The following is a 26,291-nucleotide window of genomic DNA, read 5'->3' on the forward strand; positions in this document are numbered from 1 at the left end:
AGGTAGGGATTTTGAAATATCAACACGTCAGACAGAAGCGTGAGCAACAGTACAGAAATTTCACAGTGCATAGCTCAAAAATGAGCTATTCCATTAAACCAATGGATAATAGAAGATTTTTTATTACAAAGCTCTCATGTTCCGTAATTTAAAGGTCATAAGAAGTCCTCAGGATTTGGGGAAAAAGAGTTGTAATCATCAGTTTCAAGACACCACCAGGAAAGGTGAACGAGATTTTTCACTGGTGTAATTTAGCATAGTTCCCAGGAGTTGAATCCAGACAGGTGATCACATAGAACTAAGCAGGAGGAAGTGATTTTTTGGTAGAATCATTGTTAATCAAGTGAAAGGGTAGGAGATTCCTGTTGTATTGTATATAGAAGGCTGGGGTATTTTAGCAGCACTAATTCAGTTTGATCTAGCTTTTGCCTTTTGTGTTTGGAATATTCAGTCTGAGTTGGCCTTTGTGCCAATCTGTGGGAGAATTCAGATAAACCCTGTGAAATCTGAGAACAGGGTTAACAGTAACTTTGTGAAGTTCAGCAAGGAGAAGAGCAGAGATTTGCAATGGGTGGAGCAGCCCCATGCACCCAAACAGGGCAGGAACCGACAGGCTGAGTAAAAGCCCTGCTCAACAGGACTTGAAGGCTACCGTGGGGACCAGGTTCACACTCTCTGCAAATATGCAAACAGTATATTGGGCTGCATTAGGAGGATCATGGTCAGCGAATGGACAGAAGTTATTATTCCCCTCTACTTTGTACTGGTGAGGCTGTATCTGGAATATTGTGTCCAATTTGGGGCTCTCAGGTCAAGAGGGATATTGAGAAACCAGAGACTGTCCAGCAGAGGATTACCAAAGTCATTGGGGGTCTGGGGCACCTGACCTACAAGGAGAGATTGGGGGAGTTAGGCTTGTTTAGCCCGGAAAAGAGAAGACTGAGGCTAATATCAACCTGGGACTACTTGAAGGGCACTGACATACACGGTGGAGACAAATTCATCTCAGTAGATGCAGAGAATAAAACAGGTGGCTATGGTCAGAAGCTGTGGCTTGAGAGGTTCAAACTGGATATTAGGAAAAACTTTTTCGTTACAAAGGTGGTGCAACACTGAACAAGGTCACCCAGAGGGGTGGTGGAAATGACATCCTTAGTCATCCTCAGGAATCAGCTAGACAAAGCTAGCATTGGCGATAGTCGCATTTTGAGTGGGATGCTGAACTAGAGATCTCTAGAGGTCCCTTCCAACCAACATTTTGTGATCTCTTACATGGACAAATAATTAGACAAATGAGAAGAAACAAGATTAGGAGTAAATGTTCTTTTCTCAGTAGACAGGACTGACAGACTCCTGAGGGATTTCTGTTGGATTTTGTGCTCTTCAGCATGTTCATAAATGATCTGAAAAAAGTGAATAACCAGATGAGAAAGTTGCTGATGCTACTAAGTTACTCAGCAGTACTCTGATTATAAATCCTCAGTACAACTCTGCTTGCAGGACAATAAAAGAGCAGATAACAGTTACTCAAGGGACGTGCATAGGGAAACGTGATCCTAATATTGCATACACAGCAATGAGCTCTAATCTACTGAGATTCAGAAAGCAGATCTTGAAGTTCCACAAGCGCTTCAGCTCACCGTTCCCTCAGGACCAAAAGCTAAGTGCTATCATGGGTGCCTCATCTCCTGTTGGTCCGTCGGTTTATCTGGTGAAGTCAGTGCCCTCCGCTGCAGCGTGCAGCATCATTACTTGTCAGGGAACTTGTCGGCAGTAGAAGTTCTGCCCCTTCCTGACCCGCACCTTAACTGCTGCGTTTCTCCGTTCTTTTTCAGCTGGTGAGTTAGAAAACCTCTTGATTAAGCAACAAGGAACAGCACAAGCTAAAAAGGACCAAACTGATCGCCTGGTGTCTCCACAAGTCTTCTAGCTGGTGTCATTCCCATGGCTACTGCTTGCTTCCTGTGGAAGCATCCACGTGTTGTTCCCGTATGGAGGGGCAAAGATCTACTGAGCATCTTCCTTTGAAGAAAAGAAGATCTTTTCATGTCTATTTTGTGACAGATTACAGCAAAAGTTATTGTCACAAGCCTCGACACATTCATACTGAGGCTAATCTGTGTATTTTTTCATGTTATGCAGCCTCTTTACTATGACACTTAGGACAGCATATAAATAAACTCAGTAAAAAAGCACACTGGAAATATTTGACTTTCTCAGTTTAATTTATGATGTATTAACCTGTTTGTCTCCAACACTAGTCTTAGTGCCAAGGTAGCTGGCAAGAGAACTGCTTGCCATTTGCAAGCACACAAGGGAAATCATGAAGCTGATGGCTTGTGTGTGTTTATGTATACATATATATGTATACATACATATACCTCCATAATCTCTTTCTTGAGGATACGATGTCAATTCCACTTAACCATTTTCATGTAAATGTACTGTTTCATAGTTACATTTGAAGATTGTTGACCAAGTCAGCACCAAAAATGTACCCAGCATTTACAAACCAAGGCAAAAGATGAGTGATAGGAAAGGCTGGGGATTCTTTCTCAGGCAGCCAGCTCCTGGAAGGAATAGGAAATACAAACTAAAAAAAAACCAAAAAAATGCTACAGCCAAGTGTCACTGCATCTTACCTGAGCTTGCAATAAAACCAAAGGACAGCCTGCCACACCTGCAGGGGTGCTGCCAACAGGTCAGCTGGCTCATCAGAAAAGGGAAATGTAGACCTAGAATAAACAACTCAAATCGCTTTGCAAAGGTCTTGGGTCCTTTAGAAAATATTAGCCTATATCAGTCAGCATTTTTAAGGGTTTTTTTTTTTAAGGGAGTAGAATAAATGTATTGTTTCAGTGATAGATAGAAAGAAAAAGTAATGTGTGCATGATCCCAGTCACATCATGCAGCCCTGTATCAGGAGCCATGACTTCCCAAAGACTTTATCCCGCTCTTCCTTCTGGCAGCCCTTTGCCCTGCCCTTTCCCTGAGCTCCCGGGGCAGCCCACGATGGGCCCGTGCAGCACCGACGTCCCTCCACCAAGTCTCACCAGCCTGTTCACATTCGTGAGGCCCGTTGAACAATAGCTGCGTGAGTGTGAATGGCGTGAGCCATCCCCTTCTACTGCAGGAGCGGATCTTTTCTTGCCAAGCTAATGAAATAGCATACTTTATTAAAAATGCTGTCAGATACCAGGAAAAAGTCTTACAGTCTAATTTTCCCAGGGCAGCCACCACAAGAACAAATTGCAAAGCACTTATCCTGGCCTTGTCTCCCATCTCCTCTCTCTCTCCTAGCTGGCATGGTATTGCTAGCGTATTTCTGGGAAATACATCCATCAGTGAAACAAACGCTGTCTTCCCATTCTTTTCCGCAAGAAAGACGTCAAATGTTGTTATTCAGTATAAATTTCCACATAGCGCTATCCTCACTTTTACCTTTTAGTCCTGGTCATGTGAACCTGGGCTACCTAACCCATGTTTTCCTCTAATTCAGGAAGAGACTTCTCCCTTACAGAGGAAGAAGGGTAAAAGGGCATGTGAGGCACGGTGAAGGTGAGGAGATAGGAATATAGAATATAAATAATCAAAATTCTGCATTTGTCTCCCAAATGATCTGTTTGTTCAACCAAGTAAATCCAAAAGTTGATCCTGGCTGTGCTGATGCAACCTATTGTAATGAAACACGTGGGAAGACCACAAATGCCAAGAATGCCCTGCGCATCTGAGTTTTGTCCGTGCTCCTTGGGGCCGTGTGTCATGGCAACAATGCGGCCAAAGTTGACTTTTGAAGAATTGTGCTTCGACAGCAGTCTCCCCACCACTGCCTAGCTGCCAGCTGATGGAAATTCCTGCTTCTCCAGAGCATGCAAAATGCCAGCTGAGAAAATGCCCAGAGCATTATTCATAGCAGACAAAACAAATATTGTGTTTCTCATGCACCAGCTATATATAGAATTAAGCTGGCCCTGGTAAGACTCTGCTCGAGTTCAGCTCAGGCGAGGGAGAATACTGCTCCCCAAAAGAATTTCTCCACACACTGGCAGATACACGGGTGATTTACGCTGTCTAAAGAGACTGATCTCCCCTTCCACGAGCAAGCTGTTTCATAAAGAACAAGTGAAGAGCCAAATCTGTTGAGCATTTTGAAAAAGTAAAACTGCTGGGGAGCTTGTCGGTACAGTGGGTGAAGTCGAGTGAGGCGACTTGTTGCTTGGCTGAGGTCAAAGTCTTTAGCTCCTCTAAATGTTACCTACATGACTCCTGATCACTAATTATTTAGTAAGAATACTGCTTAACTGGATCCCTGTGTTGGTTTGTGTTCTAGTACTAGAGCGGAAACTGAAAATGTGTGAGTATGCTGGGTGAAACAGCACCACTTGGACAAATTAACTCCTTTGAGTCACTTTTCAGGTATCTAAAGGATGAGTAAAATAACATTTTCTCTTCTGTGTGTGCGTGTAAGACCTGGTCCTGTATCTTTACTAACAGAATGACCCACTGACCCCAAAGGGAACCTTTCCTGCAGAAGGCACGTTTGTTAAGCCGTCTGATTACTTGAAACTCTGAAGAAGTGTTTGCTTCTGTTAATAATGGCACGTGAAGTGGTTGTGTAGTCTTCTACTGAAATGAAGAAATCACTTAAACTCGTATTCCATTTAAAAAACAAAACCTGAAAATATTACCCAGCATCTCACTGTCTTGCTGGTACAGATTCACACCACCTTAATGAGAAGAGTTGCTGACTGAAGGGCTAAGTTACCTTTTTGTCCTGGTTTCTCATGTCTTAATAGTGTGAGAGATGCCCGTAAAGGCTGCAGAGATGAAGGTGTTGTTCCAGCATCTGTAAGTGATGGAAAGGATGGTCAGAGTAGCCCTGTGGCACGGCTGAGCAATCAGCCCGCTTGGTACACTTCTGTATTCGGCAGCGACCCAAATTCAAGTCTGTCACAGCCACACAAACTGTTTGACAGCGGTAACCAACTGCGACCCTCATCCACTTAGTGTTTTACACAAGCGTTGTACATGTGATACACACTAGCGCACTTCAGAATCATTGTTATCTGGCTGTTTTCACTAAAATTACCAATCATTTTCAATGTGAGAGCAGTAACAGCTGGACTGGCTGGGACCTCTTCCAGTCCATCCTACTTCCCCAGCTCTAGCTACTGCTACCGAGAGGTATTTCTTCAACCTCTTCTTAAAAACATCCCATACAGAGGCTGCACGTTCCTCTCAGCCAATCTTTTCCAGTGGTCCTTATTGTTATAAAGTTTTCTGCACTTTTCCTTGTGGCAGTTTAAGTCTGTTACCCGTCTTGTACCTCATGGATATGGAGAAGAGATTTTTCCCTTCATCTTTGTAGCAGCTTTTTTGAAAACTGTCCTCAAGTTATGGCTGTAAAGAATCTTATCAATATGCTGCTGGCGATTTTGTCAAACGGATGAAATTTCACTCTGATTATTGATGACTTTTCTGTCAGAACTTTTAAACCATATCTTCTTTTTCAGTATTGCTTTCTGCTGAAAGTGAATATGCTATTCACATATGCTTCCTCAAGTACATTTTGCAAAGCAATTTTCTTTTCACTGTCACTGTCAGCAGATGACTCTGTGTAGTGTCAGTCACAAAAAAAAAAAAAAGGATTTGCCTCCTCTTCTATATTTTCTGTATAATGTGGTTTCCCCCTTTCTACATACAGCTTTCTCTGATACTGCTTAAGGGGTCTGCATTACAGCTTCCATTACAAGATTTTTTTTTTTTTTTTTGTCCATCATTTTGTATGAACCCCATAGTGACACAGCTTTTTTCTTGCTAGCAGGTAGTATCGTTGCTCTTTTCCACTAGCCACTCCACCAGGACAAAATTACTAGGAAAACAGTGGGTATACAGCCAGGCAGACAAGAAATAGTATGTGGCTGATTGTAGCTGACCCATTTTGATTTACCGCACATGATGAGTTCTAACATCACTCCCACAGGACTGTGTGAACACATTCTATTATGCAGTGTTAATTTGTGAGTAAACTAATATTTTGTTCAGCTTATTATAACTATGCACAATTTTGCTGCAGCTGCATCTGTTCATAGATTGTTAATGATGCATTTCTTTTGAACATAAGTAATAGAACAATTACTATCAGCAGACAGTTCTTCATTCGTATTTAAACTGCATGGTTTTAAATATTTAAGGAACTATAGATAACTATAGTTTAGTTATATAAAAATACAGCTATATTTTTTTACTGTACAGTTGTTACTTCTGTAACTATGTCTAAATAGATAACATTTTGTATTTCCAAAAAACATTATATCCTTATAGCCAAGAGACACTTCCTTCTCCATCCTTGTCTCCTATAATATGGAAGGGCATTTAGAAGATGTTAGAAATGATGTTTAGCCAGCTCACAGGGTGCAGCCATAGGGCGTCTGAGGTCATCCGGCGTCGGTGCTGCTGCCTCCGGGACAAGCCTCGCTGCCCTTTCATAGAGTATGTGCACATGACTGATAGCTCATATTGCTGTAATCTTAGTGAGATTTAAAAATTGTCATAGCTTATACATCCACAAGGTGTTTATGAATGTCAAAAAATCTGTATTGATTAGAACTTCCCAATTCTGTGGCTGTGAGAACAACTATTTGCAGGACTTTTTCACATAGGAACCTTGGCAATTTTTTTTATTACATATGGATAGCAACATATTTTCATCAGGTTAAAAGTCATGCTAACAAAATACAAAACCAAAAGTGTGCCATTGGACAAATCCCAAAGCTGTAAAGGGTAAAAATATTCTTTAATGACCACGGGATGATCACACAAAATCATTACACTGAGCAAGCTTTAATACTATGTAACAGAAATGGTAGAATACCATTTCTAGTAGTTTTCTCATTAATTTGATACATCCTAAATTATAGCAACTGAACTACCTGTCTGTTTGCTGAAGGAGAATAATATTTGCACATTATTCAGTGAATCACAGTAATTCAAATCATAGCACCTATGTACGTTGTATCTGAAAGGCTCCTTTACAGCGTATTTGGCAACGTGTGAAAAATGCAGATGATGCAGTCAGCTGCCACTTTGAAAACACACTTCCATATTTATTTCATGGTATTCATTAGTCTTTTTCCAAAGCCCCAGAGGTGCGACCGCTTCCACGACAGCCCGGACAAAGGCGGCGGGGTTTGGCTGAGCTCTGAAGGAGATACCCACGGCCACACGCGGACGGACACCTCCCCAGCTCGTCCCTGTGGTCCGAGGGATGCGGACAGACAGTCCTGCTGGTGCAGGGAGAGCTGGAAGGAAAGCAGTACGCCTGCTCCTGCCGCCAGCGGGGCCAGGGCTGGCCCTGGGAGCTGCTTCTGCAAAGTCGGGCCTGGGGCGGCACATCCTTCGCCTTCCCTCCGGGAGCCAGCCTGGATGTGGGCTTATGCCAAATCAGGAGAAGACCTGGGGGAAATGAAATGGGGAGGATGAAGGGGTGGGTTTCTTTCAGTGGAAAAAATGAAAAATCCTCGTTGTCCCTGAGGCAGCGGTGGGACAAAATGCTGGTCCCCCTGCTGTGCCTCAGAGGTGGGAGCTTTGGTGGCCTAAAGGAGTGGATGAAGGTGGAGAAGCTTGCAAGAAGGATGGGTCTGTAAAAAGCAAGAGTGACTTGGAAGTCTGGGTTTTATTTCCTTTGGATTTGCGTTTGGCACCGTCTTCCCTCGCTGGAGAACTCTCTGTTCGGCTCTATGTATAAATCAGCCGGCCACCTGCCCTGGCCCCAGGGGGCCGGCTGGCGGCTGCGGAGCAGCAGAGGCGGAAAGCACCACGCATCGTGCCAGTGGTGAGCAGCTTTCCTATTCTGCCCTCCAAATTCAAATGGATGCAGAACCAGGTGCAAGGAGGTGCAGGTGTCTGAATTTTCTCAACATAAGGATGTGTTTACTAAGATCGCAGTAAATTAAAACTTGGAGATGCTGTTACAGAAATGACCTCATATCGACATAGCCCCTAGAATGATCTGAAGTCAATGGGAGCTTTGCCTCTGACTCAAGAAAAAAAATCACGTTGGTGCTTACGTTGATAGCAAAGACTAGAGCACACCACTGCCAGCGTGGCCACGAGCAAGGGCAGGGCTCGAGCTCCTTCCTCCACGCGAGGCCACGCTCCAGCCATCGCCAAGCGCTGGTTAGGCAACGTGCACCCAAAAGAGATGTACAAATCCTGACGCCAACTCCCTGATCAGCAGGGGAGAGTCAAGCGCAGCCTCGCTTTTCCTTGAATTTCCCTTGAATACTGTCTTTCGGTATGAAGGGCTGAAATGAGATTTGTTTCCCGTTCGGAAGTCGATGGGCTCCGGCGGGCGCCTCGGCGGCCGAGCGGGCCAGGCACCGCTGGCGCCGGCTCCCAGGGCACCGCGGGCCCCTCGCGCCGTGCCGCCTCCTTTCCCACAGGCCGCGCCCCGCCGCCCCGGCTGCGAGCGGCGCCTCCGCGCACACGCGTGGGCAGCGGGGCACGGCCGGCGCCTCGCCGGGCGCCCGCGGCGGCGGCGCAGAGGGGCGACCCGGCCCGGCCCCGCTCCCGGCCCCGCTCCCGGCCCCGCTCCTGGCGCGGCCCCGCACCGCTCGCGGCCGCCGCACAGGTAAGCGGCCCCCGCCGGGGGCGGCCAATGGCAGGGCTCGGCCGCCGCCGCCAGCCAATCGGAGCTCTCCTGGCGGCGGCCCCATGGAAATGTGCCCGGTGGGGAGCCAATCGGCGGCGGGCGGCGGGCGGGCGGCGCGGCGCTTTATCAGCTGCCAGGGCCGGCGGCGGCGGCGGCCGTAGCGGCGCGGAGTGGGCCGCGGCCTCCCCGCGGCGCGCAGCATGGCCGGGCTGGGCGGCGGCCCCGCCGCCTTCGGGCGCTGCACGCACGCCGTGGTGCGGGCGCTGCCCGAGTCGCTGTGCCGGCAGGCGCTGCGCACCGCGCCGGGCCCCGAGGTGGACTTCGCCCGCGCCGAGCGGGAGCACCAGCTCTACGTGGGCGTGCTGAAGAGCAAGCTGGGGCTGCAGGTGCTGGAGCTGCCGGCCGACGAGAGCCTGCCCGACTGCGTCTTCGTGGAGGACGCGGCCGTGGTGTGCGAGGAGACGGCGCTCCTCACCCGCCCGGGCGCGCCCAGCCGCAGGAAGGAGGTGCGGGGCGCGGCGGGGCGCCGCCTCGGGGCCGGAGCGCGGCGGGCGAGCGCGGCCGGGCCCGGCCGGCTCGGGGGCTGCGGGGCCCCGCGGCGGGGCGCGGTGCGGGGCTGGCGGCGGGCCCGGGGCGGCGGGGGCAGCGACCGGGGCGGCCGGCCCCTGCCCCTGCCCTGCCCCTCCCTGGCCCGCCGGTGCGAGCGCCGCGGGCCGGGGCGCGGCGCGGCGGCTCCGCGCTGCCAGCGGGGTCCCGCGGCCCCGGCGCTGGGGCGGCTGCGGCGCGGTCACGTCCTCGGCGCGCGGCGCCCCCCGCCCCCTCCCGCGCCCCCCGCGCGCGGCCGTTAAACCGCCGCGGGCCGCGCTCGGCCGGGGGCTCGTGTCGGGGCCCCTCGGGCCGGGGCCGGAGGGGAGGGGAGGGGAGGGTCCGCCGGGCGGGTAGCAGCGGGCAGCGCAGCCCGGCTGGGGAAATGGCCGAGGCAGGTGGGTCGCGGAGAGGGCGAGGCGGCTGGGCGGCGCCGAGCGCGGCCCCTCACGGCACCGCCGTCATCCGCCGTTGCATGGCCAGCGCGGGGCGGCGGGGGGCGGCCGCTCTGCCCGCCGCGGTGCCGCCGGGCTCTCCGGCTGGAGGTGCCGAGCGCCCCTGGGAGCCGGGGCGGTCTCGCTCGGAGCACCGGTTTCAGCAGCGCGGTGTGAACAGCTCTCCGCGCTGTGCTTCTCTGTGACAATAAATGAACAATGTAAACTATGACTCATCCTTTCTCAGTTGTGTGGACCTGCGGTTTTTGCGAACTTGCAAAGCTCAGTCCTTTGCCATGGATCACTGGTTAATAGTGCAGATTTATGTTGGTGCTAAAATACTGTTCAATCCAAATCCCGTTTTCATAATGTATTTAGTTTAATTTGCGCTCTCTTTCAGGAAGTTCATTAGAGATGCCTCTGGTGACTACCCAGCTGCCTGTGCGCAAGAGCTGGTATTAGTTTCGGTGTATTTAGCATTAGCCTGGACGCCCTTGATCCTCATGCTGCCTTCCTTGTGCACCCACTGCATGTCTCATGGATTAGAGACTAGAGGAGTATGTGGGTGTGCAAGGAATGCAGGCTTTGGTATTGAATGGATAGGTGTAAAGGGTGTGCTACTGCAGGAACCTTACTACTTTGAGGTTTTTTATTTTATTTTTTTTGACCCATTCGGTCTCTCCATGAGCCACTTTATCAAAGAGTGAATGCACTGAAGTGCCACCCAGTTGACTCTTCTCCTAGGAGTGATAGGAGCAGCACATAAAACAAACCTTAATTAACCTGTTCAAAGCTGCAAAACTACCATACCAGTGACTTGCTTTCCTGTAAGCATATTTCATTGTAACCGTTTTCTCATCTCTTCCAGTTCCCATCCCCTCTGTGCTGCCATAGCTTGTCTTGTGATCCACAAGCACTGACTGTAGCGTCTGTGGAACAGGGGCTGGGTAACTAGTTGAAGTAAAACAGTTACAGTGCTCTTGATGCGGAGTACAATGGACAACTGTCTCCATGGCCTTGGTCATCTTGATCTAGTGTCCTCCTTTAAAAATAATAAAACTTACTTGAATAAGCATTTTGTCCAACAGTGTAACAGTCTGAGATACTGCACAGATTTTGTGTTCAAATGCATGCCCATTTCTTTGTGTGTGTACATGCATCTGCACTGTCTGAAGTGCACACCTGGATGCTCTTGAAGGTAGCAACATTATGGTGTGTGTGCTGTGTGTTGCTTGCAGAAGCGACTGTTTCTCTGGCAGAGTCCAAGTGAACTTTCCCTGGTCCTTTACCATGACTTCCTGGTATGCAGTTATGTCATTCCTGTTGCCATGTGGACCCAGCTGGCCTTTGGAGCAACTGCTCATGTACAGAATTTACACCTCTGTGCAAATGCCCAAGGTGTGTGTGTTTGGTGGGGGGAGGGAACTTGATGCTTAGAGCCCAGAAAGTGTTGGGGGGGGGGGTTCTGTTATGCAACTGGGGATGATGGCACTGGCAGGAGGTGGGAGTCACTCAACTAGAGCAAGAGCTGAAAGGAAGAGGGAATATTTTTTTCCATTTTGAGGTCTCAAATTGTGGCAATGCAAAGCGAACTCCAAAGGACAAGGTATGGTGGTGGAATTGAATACAGTATTGGCTGTAATTATTTGTTATACCATTTGAGGGGCAGTAAAGAAATGGAAAAAGCATGGAACATGGAAGCAAAGGACATGGGCTCATTTATAAAAAGAAGCAGGTTATTTCTCCCTCCTCCCTTCAGTGTCATTGATTATTCTTGCACAGCAAAGGTAGTGGAAAAGATGCATAACCCAAGGTTGCAGGAGTAATGAGGGAGGGTGGGTGTTTTCTGAAGCTGAGAGAAGGGGTTTGCTGGGCCCTTGAGTGAAATGGTGTTGGATGTGAGCACCTGATAACATTAATCCTCTTTTGGGATTAACTGCAGCAAATTAAGCACCAAAGTAACTACTTTGTATCCTGCCTATTACAAATATCAGGCAGGTAAAACAAAATTTAATTTTTCCATTAACAAAAAACACAAGATGTGACATTTATTTCTGTAATCCCAAATATGTTAAATTGTTTTAAACCATAATTAGATGTAATTCCCTGGCATCCACGAAGATTAAAAAGAATTGTGCTGCAGGGGATGCATATGGTAACAATTTATCATTAAATTACACAGGTTATTGTCAGTTCGAGAATAATATAAAAATCTATTAGGTTTATGTTTTGTTTTCTTGCTTGGCCCATGTCTGCTGGGCTGGAGACCAGGCTCCTTATCAATCAGAATTACCTGCTTTGAATGAAGTAATAGTTCGAACGTGATTTGAAGTAAAGCCGGAACATGGTACATTCTTGCATGAAACAGCAGAACAGATTTACTTCTTTCCATGGGTGACTTATTCAGGCATACTTATAAATTAAAAGAAGAGAAAAAGCTTTGAAGCATAGTTTGAACCTTATTGGTTTTCTTGGATGATGGGGCAATCCCTCATAAGTTTTTGTGAATTAAAAAAAATCCTCTTAAAATTATAATCATGACACTGCAGTATATTGTTTGTCTGATCATATAATTCTTTATTATTTATAACAACTCTTTCTTCTGGGATCATCCTTACAGCACTGCTCTGCAGAGAGGGGAGAAAAGATCATTGAGGGGCAGGCGGGCTTTCCATGGGGATTTTCCTGGTCATTCCAAGTGCTGCAGCTGCAGTGGGCTGTATCTCTGGCCCTTTCCTGCCCCTGGAGGCATCCCCTCGGGGACCAGGCCTTCGTCCTTTCTCCCCTCTTCCCTCGCAGAGCAGACAGGCCTGGGCTGGCTGTGTTGTGTATTGGTTGTGTTTAGCTAGCGAGTCTGGTTTGTTTGAGAGGTTGCAGTGACGAGGCTGTCATTTAAAAACAATGAGAAGAAAGTAGAGTCAAGGCTTTAGAAGGAATAAAGCTGTATGTGACTACTTCACCTAGAGCTCAGCCTGCTGTGGTGGAGGGCCTGGTGTTCATCTCGGATATCTTGGCAAATGTCTGTGTTAATCTGCTTTTCCAAAAGAGTTCCCCAAGAAACAGCAGTGTTTCTTGTAGTTTCCTGAAAGAACATTTCCTGACCCAATCAGGGTTTCTCTGTACTCCTCACTTCTAGCCTTCACCCTTCTCAAATATGCCTGGTGCAGTTGGTTTGGCCAGGCCAATGCAAAGCCTGCAACCGCTCCAAACATAAGGTGTAGGGTGGCCCTTCCTGAGCCAACTGTTCTGCCTGGCAACCTGCTGTGAATCAGTCTGCAACACCCAGAAAAAATGCCATTTCTGAGATTTCTGTCCAGTCTTTGAATCCCCCATTGAGATTATTCCTGGAGTTTTGTAGCAAGTGAAGTTGCTGAGGGATCTCTCCTAGGCTCTGTCCTCTTTAATATCCTTATTGGTAACGTGGAAGATGAGGTGGGAGGCACCTACATCAAGTTGTGGACAGCCCCAAATTTGGGGGGAGCAGGTGATATGCTTGAAGCCTAATGCCATTCAGAGGAGCTAGGCTGGAGCAATGAGCTGATGTGAACCATATGAAACTCAATAGGGACAAATGGAAAGTCCTGCCCGTGGGAAGGAGGAACTCCTGGCTGGCTGAGGACAGCTCTGCAGATAAGTACCTGGGGCTCTGGTGAAAAGCAAGCTGAATGTGAGCCGGCAATGGGCCCTGGCAGTAAAGAGAGCCAACAGCATCCTGCTCTGTATCAACAAGAGCAGACTGAGGGAAATGATTGCTCCCTCTGCTTGGCACTCGTTAGACCACACTTAGATATGGTGTCCAATTTTGGGCCCATCCAATACCAAGAAAGACATTAACAAACAGGAGTGAGTTCAGTAGAGGGCCACCAGGATGGTCAGGAATTGGAGCACAAGCTGAGGGAACTGGTCTTGTTCCACTTGGAGAAGAGGTGGCTGAGGGGGCCTAACAACAGGCCCTGAATACCTACAGAGAGGTTATCAAGAAGAGGAGCCGGGCTGTCCACAGAGGCGCATAGCAGGAGGACAAGAGACAATGGGTATAAACTGAATCAAGAGGTTTTGCTGGAATATAAGGAGAAACCTTTTCACCATGGGGACAGTTGAGCACTGGAATGGGCACCTAAAGAGACTCTGCAACCTCTTTATCCTTGGAGGTTTTCAAGATCTGACTGGATAAAGCCCTGAGCAACCTCATAGCTGGCCCTGCTTTGAGCAGGAGGTTGGACTAGAGACCTCCTGAGGTTACCTTCCAACCTGAAGTATTCTGCAAGTATGAGACCTTTATAAGATACATGGAGACAGGCATTTGTGGGTTGGACTGTCATGTACTCTGCACCTCTGTGACAGTGGACAATCACTAAATCTGGATGGCTCCCATGCTGATGGATCCACTGTAGGAACATTAGAAGGATGAAGCCCTGTGAAACCAATTCAGCCATGTTTTTTTATGCTATTTCCAAAAGTCTTCGCTTCTACCTCGGCTGGTTCAGGCAGCCTCGTATGATTATGAACCAAGGATGTTTTAGCGCATTATCACTCACGTGGTCTGCTGTATGACAGAAGGGAAGGGAACAGAGGCAGTCTGCAGGCAACACCAGTTCTCGTATTCTTTTTGTATAACATAAGCGTAAACCCATGAATATTTTAACAGTGCAGTTGATACATGCTTGGTTTAATCCAGTTAATGTAAAGCCACCTACTGAGCATGCACTGCTGACCCAAACCATTCTGTAATGCAGTAGTGTTGCTTTAGCTGGCTTTGCAGTCAGCCAGGTTTGTCTTGCTGATCTTTTCTGTCACTTCCAAGTGGGTTAACTGTTTAACTGCCTTCTGTGCAGAGTGGGCAAGAGTAGTGCAGGGTGGGAGGATAGGGATGGAATGGGGTTGTTTGGTACCATTTCTGTGAAAAATTATCAGGCAAGGGCTTGTGTCCAAGCAACTTGCTAAGGGCTGGTGACAGAACAAGCTCGGAAGCCTGATCAGACCAGTGAAAGATGAAGGACATGGGTGGCCGCCCACCCAGATGCATCTTGAAGACAACAGCCTGGTTGAATGTGCAGCTGGAGCACCTCTGTTTCAGTTGCATAATGCTTTCTGATAACCTGTCTGCCAGGTGCATGAATTGAAAAGCTCTGTCCATCTCCCACGTTTCATGCTACTGAAAACTATAATGCAATATTTAAGAACACTTGCATGTGTTTTTGTCTCACTGACTAGCCTCCTTATTGAGAAAGGTAGCTTGTCTCTAGTTTACTAAAGTGTAAAAATGACAAGCATTTCTATTTCTAGATATTAATCAGTCTCTTAATGTAGGATAGTATTTTGAATGTTCTTCAGACACTTAGGGCTTGTCTTCATAGGGGTGCTAACTCTGGCTGATGACTGATGAAAAATTAGTCATGCATTTAATGGTTTATTTGCAAAAATCAGACACTTATTTCAAGGCTTTATGTTTCTGTGTGAAAAAGTCTGCATAAACAAGCCCTTAGACCTGCATTTATCAAGTTCCGAGTACTGTTTTACTGTGGGTTGAAAGGGAATCTTAGGTTTTACTGGCTAATAAGATAAAAGGAACAAAGCAGGGATTGCTAGCCATCTGTCTGCTGGCTTTGGAGTCTTCCTACTCTTCTTTCCTCTCCCCCCCCCGTTTTATTTGATTGAGCTCAATTACTGTAACACTGCATGTACCGGACTATGTGATTGTTTGTAATAGCATTGATTGAGCTTTCAGGCTTTATCGATACTATTGGTTACTCTTCAACACCATTGGATCTTTTGCTGGCTGGCTGGAACAAAACAAAAATCTGGAATTACATTAGTTTTTGTTCCACGTTGTTGTAGAAAGAGTTACATTTGGTCATATTCAGTCAGTACTGGGAAATAACCCAGTATTTTTTTAGTAGAGTAGAAAAATTAGTCATGCATTTAATGATTTGTTTGCAAAAGTCAGACACTTATTTGAAGTCATTATGTTTGTGTTATCTTCTGAACTTATTTTAAAACTTATAGTTCCTAGGGAGTTTTGGATTTATCAGAAATGTAAAGGCTTTTAAAACAAGCCAGAGGTAGATTATTAATGCAGATAAGCTGATGTTTTGTTCAGCTGTGTGCAATCACCAATGTGCTTGATGTTCAAGTTGAGTAACTTCAATTGAAATGTTGTGATCACGGATCAGATTGCCAATTCCAGAACCTTTTGTTCTAACAATATGTTCTCAGATGTTTATTCGTCTAGTATAAACTCTTCACGTCACCTTCTGAACACAACAGGGTTGTTGGCTGAGAAGAGCTTTGATCAGCATATTGCTCTTACTGCATAAGTTGTCTTAACATGCTTGGGATAGTACTAAATGACATTTCCACCATTTCTGCGCTTATGCGGACAGATGGAAATCCAACAGTTCAGCAAAATGCACCCACAGTGACCTGACCTCTTCAGCTGCTGCACAGGGAAGGGAGAGCAGCTAGTGCTGGAGGACAGCTTCAGGAGCTGCTGCAGAAGAGGTGACCATGGTTCTTCCCTTGGTTGTCAGGAGAGAAAATACCTAGCCCTGAGCCCTTTTCTCCAAAGTCCATAGGGGAGCAAGTTCTGGGGTTGCATGCCTGCAGTGAGGGAAAAGGGGAGGGTATACAGTCCTCCAGCACTGAGGACAGTGGTTGAGTACAGCTTCCCTGACTAGCAAAGGAGGATGTTTGTCAGTCTCATCCTCTCAACAAGCACTGGAAGAGTCTCCCACTTTGTTTTCAAGCCTCCCCAAGTACTTCTTCCCATGTCCACTTGCTGGGCAGCAGGACTTTGTGTGCAGCTGTGGTTCTCCAGGTTCCTGCTGTGCAGCAGCAGACTGCATCCCCTGTGCCCTCATCTGCACAGCTGCCTCCTCACCTGCTTGTTAGCACAGCTTCTATAGGGCTGCACAGGAAACTAGAGCAGGGACCTGCTCTGGGGTAAAAGGACCCTTGTCCTCCTTTTCTCCTTTTCTTTGTTTGAGGTGGTTTAGGTATTGAATAGGCTCTTTGAGCTGATGTTTCGTGCAGCCTCATGAACAGCTGTACCCAGAGGGGCCATACAGAGCCAAGAGTGAGTGCCCAAAGATTCCTTGCACTCATTTCTTAGCTCATCTCGCCCTGGATCAGTGCTAGCAGAGCCTGGAGTAGTTTATATAGCTGCAGTGTAAGACTGAGCATGTCTACTGACCTGTAATGTTGAGCCATGTTTAGGTGATGTTCATGGTGAATATGGTACTTCTTGAAGAGCTAGCTAGTGTACATTCTGGAGGGGCTGTATAACTCAAAATGAGAAGGGTGATAGCTGCAGAGTTTTGTTATTGAGACATATTCTTGCAGCAGGTCACTGACTTGCCACAGGGACTGGCACTGAATTTATGACATTTGAATGGGGCATCTGCATGTGTATGGGTGGGGAGAAGCGATTCCTGTTCCAGGAACAACCCCCCACAACCAAGGTAAAGCTCCAGTGTGGACATTGTAGGCAATTGAGTGTTCTGGAAAGGCAGCACCAGTGTGTCAGTGATCACACTGACACTACCTGTCCTCGTGGCTCCTAATGGCATCGCTGACAGGCAGAGTGAGCACCTGAGGGATGGGAGCAGCCAGCTCATAGCGAACCCTCCAGTCATGGCACAATGATTAGAGTAAAACTCTTCTGCCCAACCTAGTGGGGCTCACTTCTAAAAATACTCTGAGATCTTGACTATTTATCACTAATAAGAAAGATATGTGCTGTTTTTCCTCCATTCCAATTAGAAAGAAACCCCCTCACTTTGTACCAAGCCTCACAGCACCCAGTTCATGTAACTGGGAAGGATGCATGTTGGAGGTGACTCTGGAGGACTGAGGCTGAAGTTTGTCTCTTTAGGCATTGAGATACATGAACTGGAGCTTGCACCCCACTCTGGGCTGAGCAGTCCCAGCTGCAGCTTATTCCTTGCAGGAATGATTCTTGGGCTAGTCAGTTGAGGCCTCTGAGAAAACAGAAAGGAGACACAGGTAAGAAGCTACACGCATATATTGCATAGTCTCAGATGAACTTTATATTGCTACTGCTAAATAATAGACACCTCCCCCATTCCCTTTATAGACAGACAGTTGTGCACAGTAATGTCTATTACAAAACAGTAGAAAAGCTAGACTCGAGAGAAGCAGATTCATGGCCCTGCTAGCTCCTGAAATTAATTAGTTTTTTTTACAGCACATGCTTGTGCGAAAGAACCTGCTTTTGCTGACTAACCATTTAAACCAGAATCTTTCTCTGCACAACTGGCAACGATCTGTCTCATTTCTTTGGAGGATTAGTGCTTGCTGTTTGTTAGAGAGGCAAGAGATTAAAAGTGTTGTTAGCACTTTGAATAATTCATATAGTCCTCGAAACTCATAATGAATCCTGGAGGTCTTGAACATTTGCACTGACCTCTTTGCCTGTCCTAATTGTGCTTGGCCCTCAATGTTACTGATCTACTTCAGTGTTCTGCCTAGAAAGCATAGGATAGAAAGCACAGGAATTACCCCTCTGTCACTGCTTAGTGCCCAAAAGGGCAAGCGAGTAAACACGGGTAAAAACTTTTCATGGAGTGTGACAAAAATTAGGAATGACATTAGGTACCTTTCCACCCTCTCTCTTCAGCCTTTTTCCCTTGAATGCATTTCCTGTTCTGCACTGAGCCATATACATGCTCCTTTGCCTTTTTTCACTGAGCCATATACATACTCCTTTGCCTTTTTTCACTGTGTTCTCAGTTTAATGTCAAAATTAGAACAGAAACATAAAAGATACTGTCACTGGTTGTCATTGTATTGTTTTCAGTAACAATCAGACTTAGGATAAAATTGGGTAAGATACATACCTGGTTTTGATTATCTCTTTTGCAGAGGCAACATATGGAGAATGTTGAGTTATACAATTGGCAGAACCAAATGTAGCAATCTTGAACAAAGCATGTGTTATTTGGAGGTGCGTGCTTTGGCTTGTGTTGAGGGAAAGTGGTTCTCTCCAGGAGCAAACAGGAGCTGCACCTCAGTGGGTATGGCAGGCAACCAAGTGACCTCTGGTATCAGAGTCTACATTGGCGTTTTCGTTCATGTATTTTATTAGCTTTCATTTTCAGAGTTTTGGTATTAACATATACATTAACCAGAAAGTGCGTGGTAGAGGAGAAAGGTTTCCTCTTGAACAGTATTTGAGACAAGCTTTTTTTTTGTTTTTTAAAAAAAAAAAGTCATCCCAACAGTGGGACAGATACAGATAGACCTATATCAGGAGCCTACGTAACTGTAGTTTCAGTAAACACGGGGAAAGAATGTGAGGGTCTCACTAAGCAGTCTGATGTGAAAGCAGGTTTGACTTGTTGCTGTGGCTCTGCACCTGCCTGTGTAGCAGTTTGAGCATTGCCTTGTAATTCTTGTAGGTTCTTCTTTGGTTTCAAAGTTAAAAGTGGTGGTGCTGGTATGGCACTGTCGGGTGCTGTATGGCACTGACACTACGTGAACACGGTTGACATTTGGGGCGAACTGGCTATGCCAAGAACTATATTCTTTCATCTTCAATTTTGCTGCTGTGATCAAATTTAATGAAAACATTAGGAAATAGCTTCTAGTTAGATCAATAAAGGCATTTTGTATTCATTATAATTGGTTTCTATCGATAGAACTGTAAAACGCAATCTTTAAAGACAGTCCTAGGAGCAACTTGAGCTTTCATGTATGTGAACAAAGGCAGTATCTAGGGCTTGTTATTAAATTGCTAGGTCAAGTTTCTCAGGAATATCTTGAGTTGCTGACTGGAAGAGTCAAAAAAAAAAAAAAAAAAAAAAAAAAAAAAAAAGACAACCTAAATCAAAAGCATGTCTTTTTTAGTGTCCTGTGGAAATTGATTATAATTTTGCAAGTCAAATGTCAGCTTTTGTACTTTATCACTGCTCCTGTAGTGATAAATAGTGTTTGAGGTTACAGTTTGAGCATGATCAGTGGTTAAAGCTTCTAAATAACTTCAAATATTTTCTTCAAGTGAAAAGAGCCTGTTCTACTGTTTTCACTCATACATGGGGCTTAGAGTTACCTTCCCCTTTCCCTTCCTATACCCCCAGTACATTTTTGCCTGGACTTTCAGACTGAACCTAAATCTCTTTCTTTGATAACTGCCTCATTTAAAAGCATAGTAAGATCTGGTTTGCTAGCTGTCACTACTGGAATTTTGTTCTAAGGGTTCAAAGGTGGTGTTGTAACATCCCCAGGATAGGTTGCCTGATAGATTTTAATCTTACTCACCTTTCAAATCTGCAACACCCTATATGCCCTGCAAAAGAGGATTCATATACAGACTGCAGTCCTCTCTGGCTCATCTTGGGGTCTGCCAAATTTGAGTGGCAGAGCACAGTGCGTGATGCAGAGCAGCTTTCACTTGCTCCAGCTCAGCCTGTTGCTTTTCTGGGATGCTTGGATACAGTAAGCGAAGTTCCCCTTGCTGAGTTTTCTCACGCTGTGCCAGTAGCACAACCAGCAGCTGCTCTCAGCTCTGTGCCAGGACGCACACATGCACAGGAAGGAGCATATATCTTCGCTTTTCCCCCTGCCTCTTACATGCTCCCACTCACAAATCCAGCTCTGGTCCCATATTTCTCTACCCAGGACTCTCTTAGCATCCACATCTCTAAATCAGCTTCCCTCAACCCTTGTTAGTCTGCTCCCACATGTGCTGTTGCCCGAACCAGGATCCAGCCGTGCCCTGCCCACCTCGCTCCAGGGCGGCGCGGCGGCAGCGCTTGCTGGGCTCTAAGGTGCTTCCAGCAGGCAGCGCGGGAGGCCGGAGCAGCCTCTCTCGGGACTGCGCGCCTCTGGCTGCAGGGGTGCGCGTCTGTACTTGTGTCACGGGTAAGTGCATGTTGTTTGCTGACGATAACGTGTGGAAGTGCCTGTCCAGCAGCTCAGATACCTGCCTGTCATTTCATTTAAGTTCTTAAAATGCAGTTAATTTCCCTTGCTACTAAGCCCTTCAGCAAGTAATGCATTGTACATTTATATAACTGTATAGCATTCACTTTGAGTAGCATGGTGCTAGGTCTTTTAGCTGATATGAAGCCTTTTGCCATAAAGCACTCTGTCTTGAAAAGATGTGCAATGCTCATTTCAAGGTCCTTTACTTCACTTTTTAGGAAGATGTACATCTCTTATGTTTATATAATGTTAATTCTCTGGCCACATCCATAAACCAGTTGAGCAGATATTCCCTAATCTTTTATTCCCATTACCTTTTAAATGTTTGTGTTTCTCTGTGGCCTCTGCAGGCCCTTCTGACATTGGGCTTTTTAAGGACAGTACTTTCCAAATTATATTGTCAGGTTCTTTGTGCTCATTTGTTGTCCCAGCACTGCATCTTGCCAAGCTCTCTCCAATTCTAGGATCCTGATTATTTTATAGAAAACTCTCAAAGCTTCATACGAAACTAGTGCAATTCTCTTGATGCTCATTCAAGAAAATGAGTCTTTGCTCTGTCTGCAGACAGGCTGGCTCATTGTAAAATGTACTTACTTCTAACATAGAAGCATAAATATGATAGAGGCAATAACTTCTGGTTTGTTAGTCAAATGCAGTTTTGGAAGAAATGGTACTGAGTCCAGTTATGTCCTTAACGAATTCACTGTCTCCAGTCTTCCCTCTTGGTGAGGTAACCAGGGCATACAGCACTTCAGCAAGTATGACTAGTCTAAACACTGACTTCTTTTTTAGTTAAAATAACATATGCAGACTTTAATTTCTACCAATACAGTTACTTTTCCCTTGCCAGTTTCTCAAGAATAACTCTGGAACAGATATTCAGGCTCCACCATAGACACAGCATGGCTCCACTGAGGATACTGCAGGAAATGACCACATAGGGAGCTTTAATTTACATTACTCTATTCATATTCAGAATATTTTGTGAGCTTTAGTGGCACAAATTAGCCCTGGGAAACTATATGTGTGTTTCTGCGTAAATTCAGGTTTTCAGAGGTTTTCTTTTGTCTTGGAGATAAGTCTCCTGGTAAATGGTGCTGGATCAAAAGTACAGATCAGATTATTAAATGTCTGACCTGCAAGGCAAGTCACTTATACATAGTAGAGTCTTCATTGCCCAAACTTCATGTAGATGTCTGTTTAGAAATTGTTACTGTGGAAGGCTTGCAAACATTAATGGCTGCACAGAGCATGTTCCTACTACGAAAGTAAGTACTGTGATCAGTAATTACTGATCATTAATTGCTAAGACAGAAATGAACCTATTTTGAAATAGGAGCACCTCTCTGCTCAAAGCAAGGATTATCGTGTAAGAGCTTCACTCTGTTCAGGTCAGACTTGGCCAGCAGTAAGCACTGGACAGTCATGATTCTAAGGTGAAGATAAATGATACTCCCACATCAACTGAAAATATCTTTTCTTTTGTAGTAACATTAGGATTTTCTTTTCTTTTAAGAAGTACTTAAATGAAGTGTTTTCTGGCGAAGATATGTACAAGAGTCAGGTCTTGCATTCAGTCAAGGGAACTGATCACACATAAGGCAGCAGATTACATTCAAATGTATTATTAGTTATTAGTTATTTTTCTGTTATTTTCAGTCAATAGTAAAACCAAAACAGATATGTCAAAAATAGCTTGCTAGAGACTCACAGATGAGTTTTATAAAATTCATTTTCATATATTTCAGTAGAAATTCAGCATTTGGCACTGTATCATTAAAAAAAAAATCCTGATAACCTGTTTTGGAAGGGTTGTGTGGGTTAATATTTAACAAAGGAACTGGCTAGTCAAGTCTGTCTCTGAACACTAACCTAAGTTCTCTGGCCAGATTAAATTTTGTTTCAGCTCAGTCCTGGCTGGCCACTGAAGCAAACTGAAACAAAGCCAGCTGCAAAATTTGACACTATTACCACTGTTGTGTTTGGGAGGGCTTTCTGTTTGTTTCCTCTTTCTGGAAAGGCACCATGTAAGAGCTGTCCTAGAAACTATGGCATGTGTTTCCTCCTACACCCCATTAAAAGGGTGATCTTTTCATACAAGAATGCTGCATATATCCATGTCTCTGCACTTCAGTATGGTTGGTGTCCTTTCTGAGTCTCAGACCTGCAACTGTGGAGAACATCATCTCCATGAGAATGCAGGCTTTCAGCTAACTAGAAAGGTGAGTGTTTTAGAGGTAGAGCCAATCTTCTGCTTGTTGGTCAGGAACAGCAAGCTATGTTTAAATAATGTTTAGCAGGAAATTCTAGACTATGCCTGTTAGTAAAGATGAGGCATCTGTCAGTACTACAGGAATTCATTTTGCAAACAACGCAAAAGTGTTCTGGAGAGTTTTGCCTGGCCAGATGGCTGAGCGTGTCTGATGTCATCACTGTGCTTAAAACAGTGAAAGTCATGAATCTTAAGCATCTCTTATTCTTCCACCACTAACTGTACAGAGGAGTGCTAGGAATTGCTCACTTATTTGTTGTGGTGGTGGTGTTGCTACAGTTAGCCACTAGGTGTTCACTGAAGTTTAATACACTAGTATATGGTGCATTATCTGCTGTAAGCCTCTGACTGGAATACTAATGCCTGTGCTAAAAGAGCACAGTAGAAAGAGCTGAAGTGAGCAGTGCTGTTGAAAGGCAAATAAAAACTGGTGAAAGATGTTGAGGGAGGAGGACATGAGTTGGATACCTTTATTTTTCCTGCTGACACTGAAGTTCTCTGCAAGTTTGCCTGTTTTTTGGGAGGTGCTATGAGTTGAGTCCTGTAGCTGTATACATTCAGAAACTTCCAAATGTAATGCTTTCACTGAAGTAGAGAGCATTAGGGAAGGAAGTGCTGGGTTATTTCAGACCCTCTTCCACATCCCTTGTTTACAATGGTTTGTTAAGCACTTGGAGAATCCTGCTCAAATGTTGCAGAGAACAACTGTTTTAGCATAGTTTCTAGGATAAATCAGGCTTTGTACTACTTGGCTGTTGGTCTTACTGGTCTTTGTCCAATAAGTCTGGATCCTGTTGGCTGATCTGAACTGTTAAGGAGGGAATAGTCTGAAAGAGAAGACCCCACCAAATCATCAGAAAGAGAAGTCAGGGTAGAACACAGAGATGCCATCAAAGTCTGTACAAGGAAAAGGAGGGGGTGTGATCTGACAGTCTGCATGGGAGAGAGACCTTATCAGCACTTTAGCCACATGCTGCACCTTCACTGATGCTAACAAGTCCAACCATGAAACTCCAGTCCATACAAAATAGAGCTTCATTAGTGCCACACAGTAATCTGTTAATCTGTTATTATTGCAACCTTAAAAGTAAGTGTACCACTAAACCCCTTCTGGCTCAAGGGGTGTGACTTTACTGTCACAAAATAAAACAACCAGGTTTCCTTGACCACAGGGCTGTGGGTTAGGATGTTTCCCTTTTAGATGAGTGTTTTCCAAACTTTCTTAAACGCTATATACCTCCAGTATTGCTAAAATACCAGTTTTTGACTGTATTTAATAGGATTATTCATCTGGACCTGAAATATGTGTGAAGTTTTGGTCACTCATCTTGGAGAAACAGAGTAAACAGAAAAGGTGGAGGAGAAGACCTTGCTGCAGTACAGAACTGCTTTCAGTGAGGTGTGGATAATTAGATTAAATCTCTTCAGCTCAGAAAGCTGTATTTCTTGAAGGAGTAGAGAAAAAAGAGAGAAAGCTCTATAACATCTTGAATGGTATGGAGAAAACGAATTGAGAATGATGGTACAAAAACTTGATGACATCCAGAGAAATACCCAGGCAGCAAATTCAAGCAGAAGGAAGTACTTTGTCATGCAACGCACAACTGAACTGTCAGATTCATTGCCAGGATGTTGCAGAGGCCAAAAGTGCAGCTGGATGTAAATTAACAGAGGAGAGGTTCATTAATAGCTGTTCAACATTTTTATCCAGATGCAATATCTGGCTTGGGAAGTGCATACACTGCTTCTTACCATAAGCTGGGGAAAATATACCAGAGAGAGAATCTTTCTATACTTGCCCTCCTTCTGTTACTCTTTCCTTAAGCCGCCAGTACTGACTGCCGCTAAGTCAGGCTACTTGGATATACAGATCTCTGTGACCCAGTTAGGCTGTTCATGTATTATGAATAAGCTATAATACTGATAGCTGTTCAGCAGACTCATTGTGAGTCATTTGCTGTGATCCTTAAGGTCACAAGTAGTCTAGAGGCTGCAGTTTGGGAGGCATTTCTCTGGACCTACTCCTCTTTAGTCCTACAATAATTTTGCCAGTGTTTCTGTCCCACCGGGCTGCATTTGGCCTTTATCAGGGTGTCAGATGGCATAAGCTGGACCATCGTTAGCACCAGAAATGGATGCCGTGAGGTCATATGTTAATTTTTTTCTGCTCTGCTTCAGTATATCCATCCTAGCACAGATACTAGAAAATAGAGCAATTCCACTATTAAGACCGGCTGAGATATTTTGTCAACAGTATAAAGGGATCCCCCCCCCCCCCCCCCCCGCCCTTAGCAGGTCAGATTAACCCTATGAAACAGTGCACACTTTGTAAAGCAGAGATTTCTCATTGGAGAGCGTTGTTTCTAGCTTTCCACATCGTCTGTAAAAACATATTGCCATCCAAACTTTGCAAAATGATTCTTAGAAAGGCCTAGCAATGAATACTTGGCATACAGAGTTTTGATATATTGAGAGCCAGGCTTAACATTCTGGAAGAGAGTGTCCTAGAGGAGACTTTGGACAAATGGGTGTCACAGGGAGGGAGACCTCCTGGGGCTAATAAGATCTATATTGCCATGGGGAAGCTGATGGCAATTGATAACCTGCCAGGTTGTGCTGTGGAGATTACGGGTTCAGGGCAGGCTTTTCCTGAACAAACTGATATGGATTAAGCAAGCTTGAAAATATCAGTATTGGTGGTAGCGAATAGCTGTTTGGAAAAGGCGCCCCTTTCTTCTGCCCTCATGCCCCTGTTCCACAGCTAATCGGATCACCAAAGCTGCAAAGTACAACTGCTGATCTTTCTAGGTCTATAAATGGCAGACACACAGGAACCATTTTTACATAGGCTTGATAAATGGCAGACTGCCAGGAATAGCATTCATCTTATCTCAGATAATGCCATGGACACCCTGAAAGCCCTTTCTGACAGAAAAGCCTCAAGTTTGGCCTGCATTGCCCAGATCCTGGGATGTTGAATATGGAGTGCTTTTATGGAAGCAGGACTTCAAGAGAAACAGAAATGTGCCATGGCCAGTACTGGATTGTAAGCACTCTTCTGTGGCTGTGTTTCCACAGCCCCCCAAACTGTTAGCCTCTTGCATAGAAGCCCGTGACCTCGGGGATGAGCTTATCAAAAAGGCAAAGCTACCAAGTCGGGGCAGCAGGGCCATCGGGGCCTGGCATCCCTGCTCTCAAGTGCCTATGCTGCTGGCAAGCGCAGAACACCAGGGCGGGCGACCACCAGCCGGCCTTCGGCAGAGACTGCCGGATTCGTGGCGCTCGTGGGAAAAGGCTCCCTTGACTGCCCTACCTGCTAGCTGTGACTGCTCCCTGCATGGTGCTGGGGTGCATGTGGTGCCCTTCCCTGGGCTCGCTGTCTTGTGATTGGGCTTTGATATTT

At 45.6% G+C, this 26,291-nt stretch overlaps 1 protein-coding gene across 1 annotated transcript in view; it reads left to right on the forward strand.

The window, feature by feature from the left end:
• The first annotated feature begins 8,731 nt into the window (after positions 1–8,731).
• Positions 8,732–26,291, forward strand: part of DDAH1 (dimethylarginine dimethylaminohydrolase 1) — a 66,078-nt gene continuing 48,518 nt past the window's right edge. The window contains exon 1 of the mRNA XM_064515967.1: positions 8,732–9,159. Within this exon, the coding sequence (XP_064372037.1) occupies positions 8,854–9,159 (306 nt within the window). The 5' untranslated portion in view covers positions 8,732–8,853. The remainder of the gene's footprint in view (positions 9,160–26,291) is intronic.

Source organism: Dromaius novaehollandiae, chromosome 8 (assembly GCF_036370855.1).
Source record: "Dromaius novaehollandiae isolate bDroNov1 chromosome 8, bDroNov1.hap1, whole genome shotgun sequence".
Taxonomy (NCBI): domain Eukaryota; kingdom Metazoa; phylum Chordata; class Aves; order Casuariiformes; family Dromaiidae; genus Dromaius; species Dromaius novaehollandiae.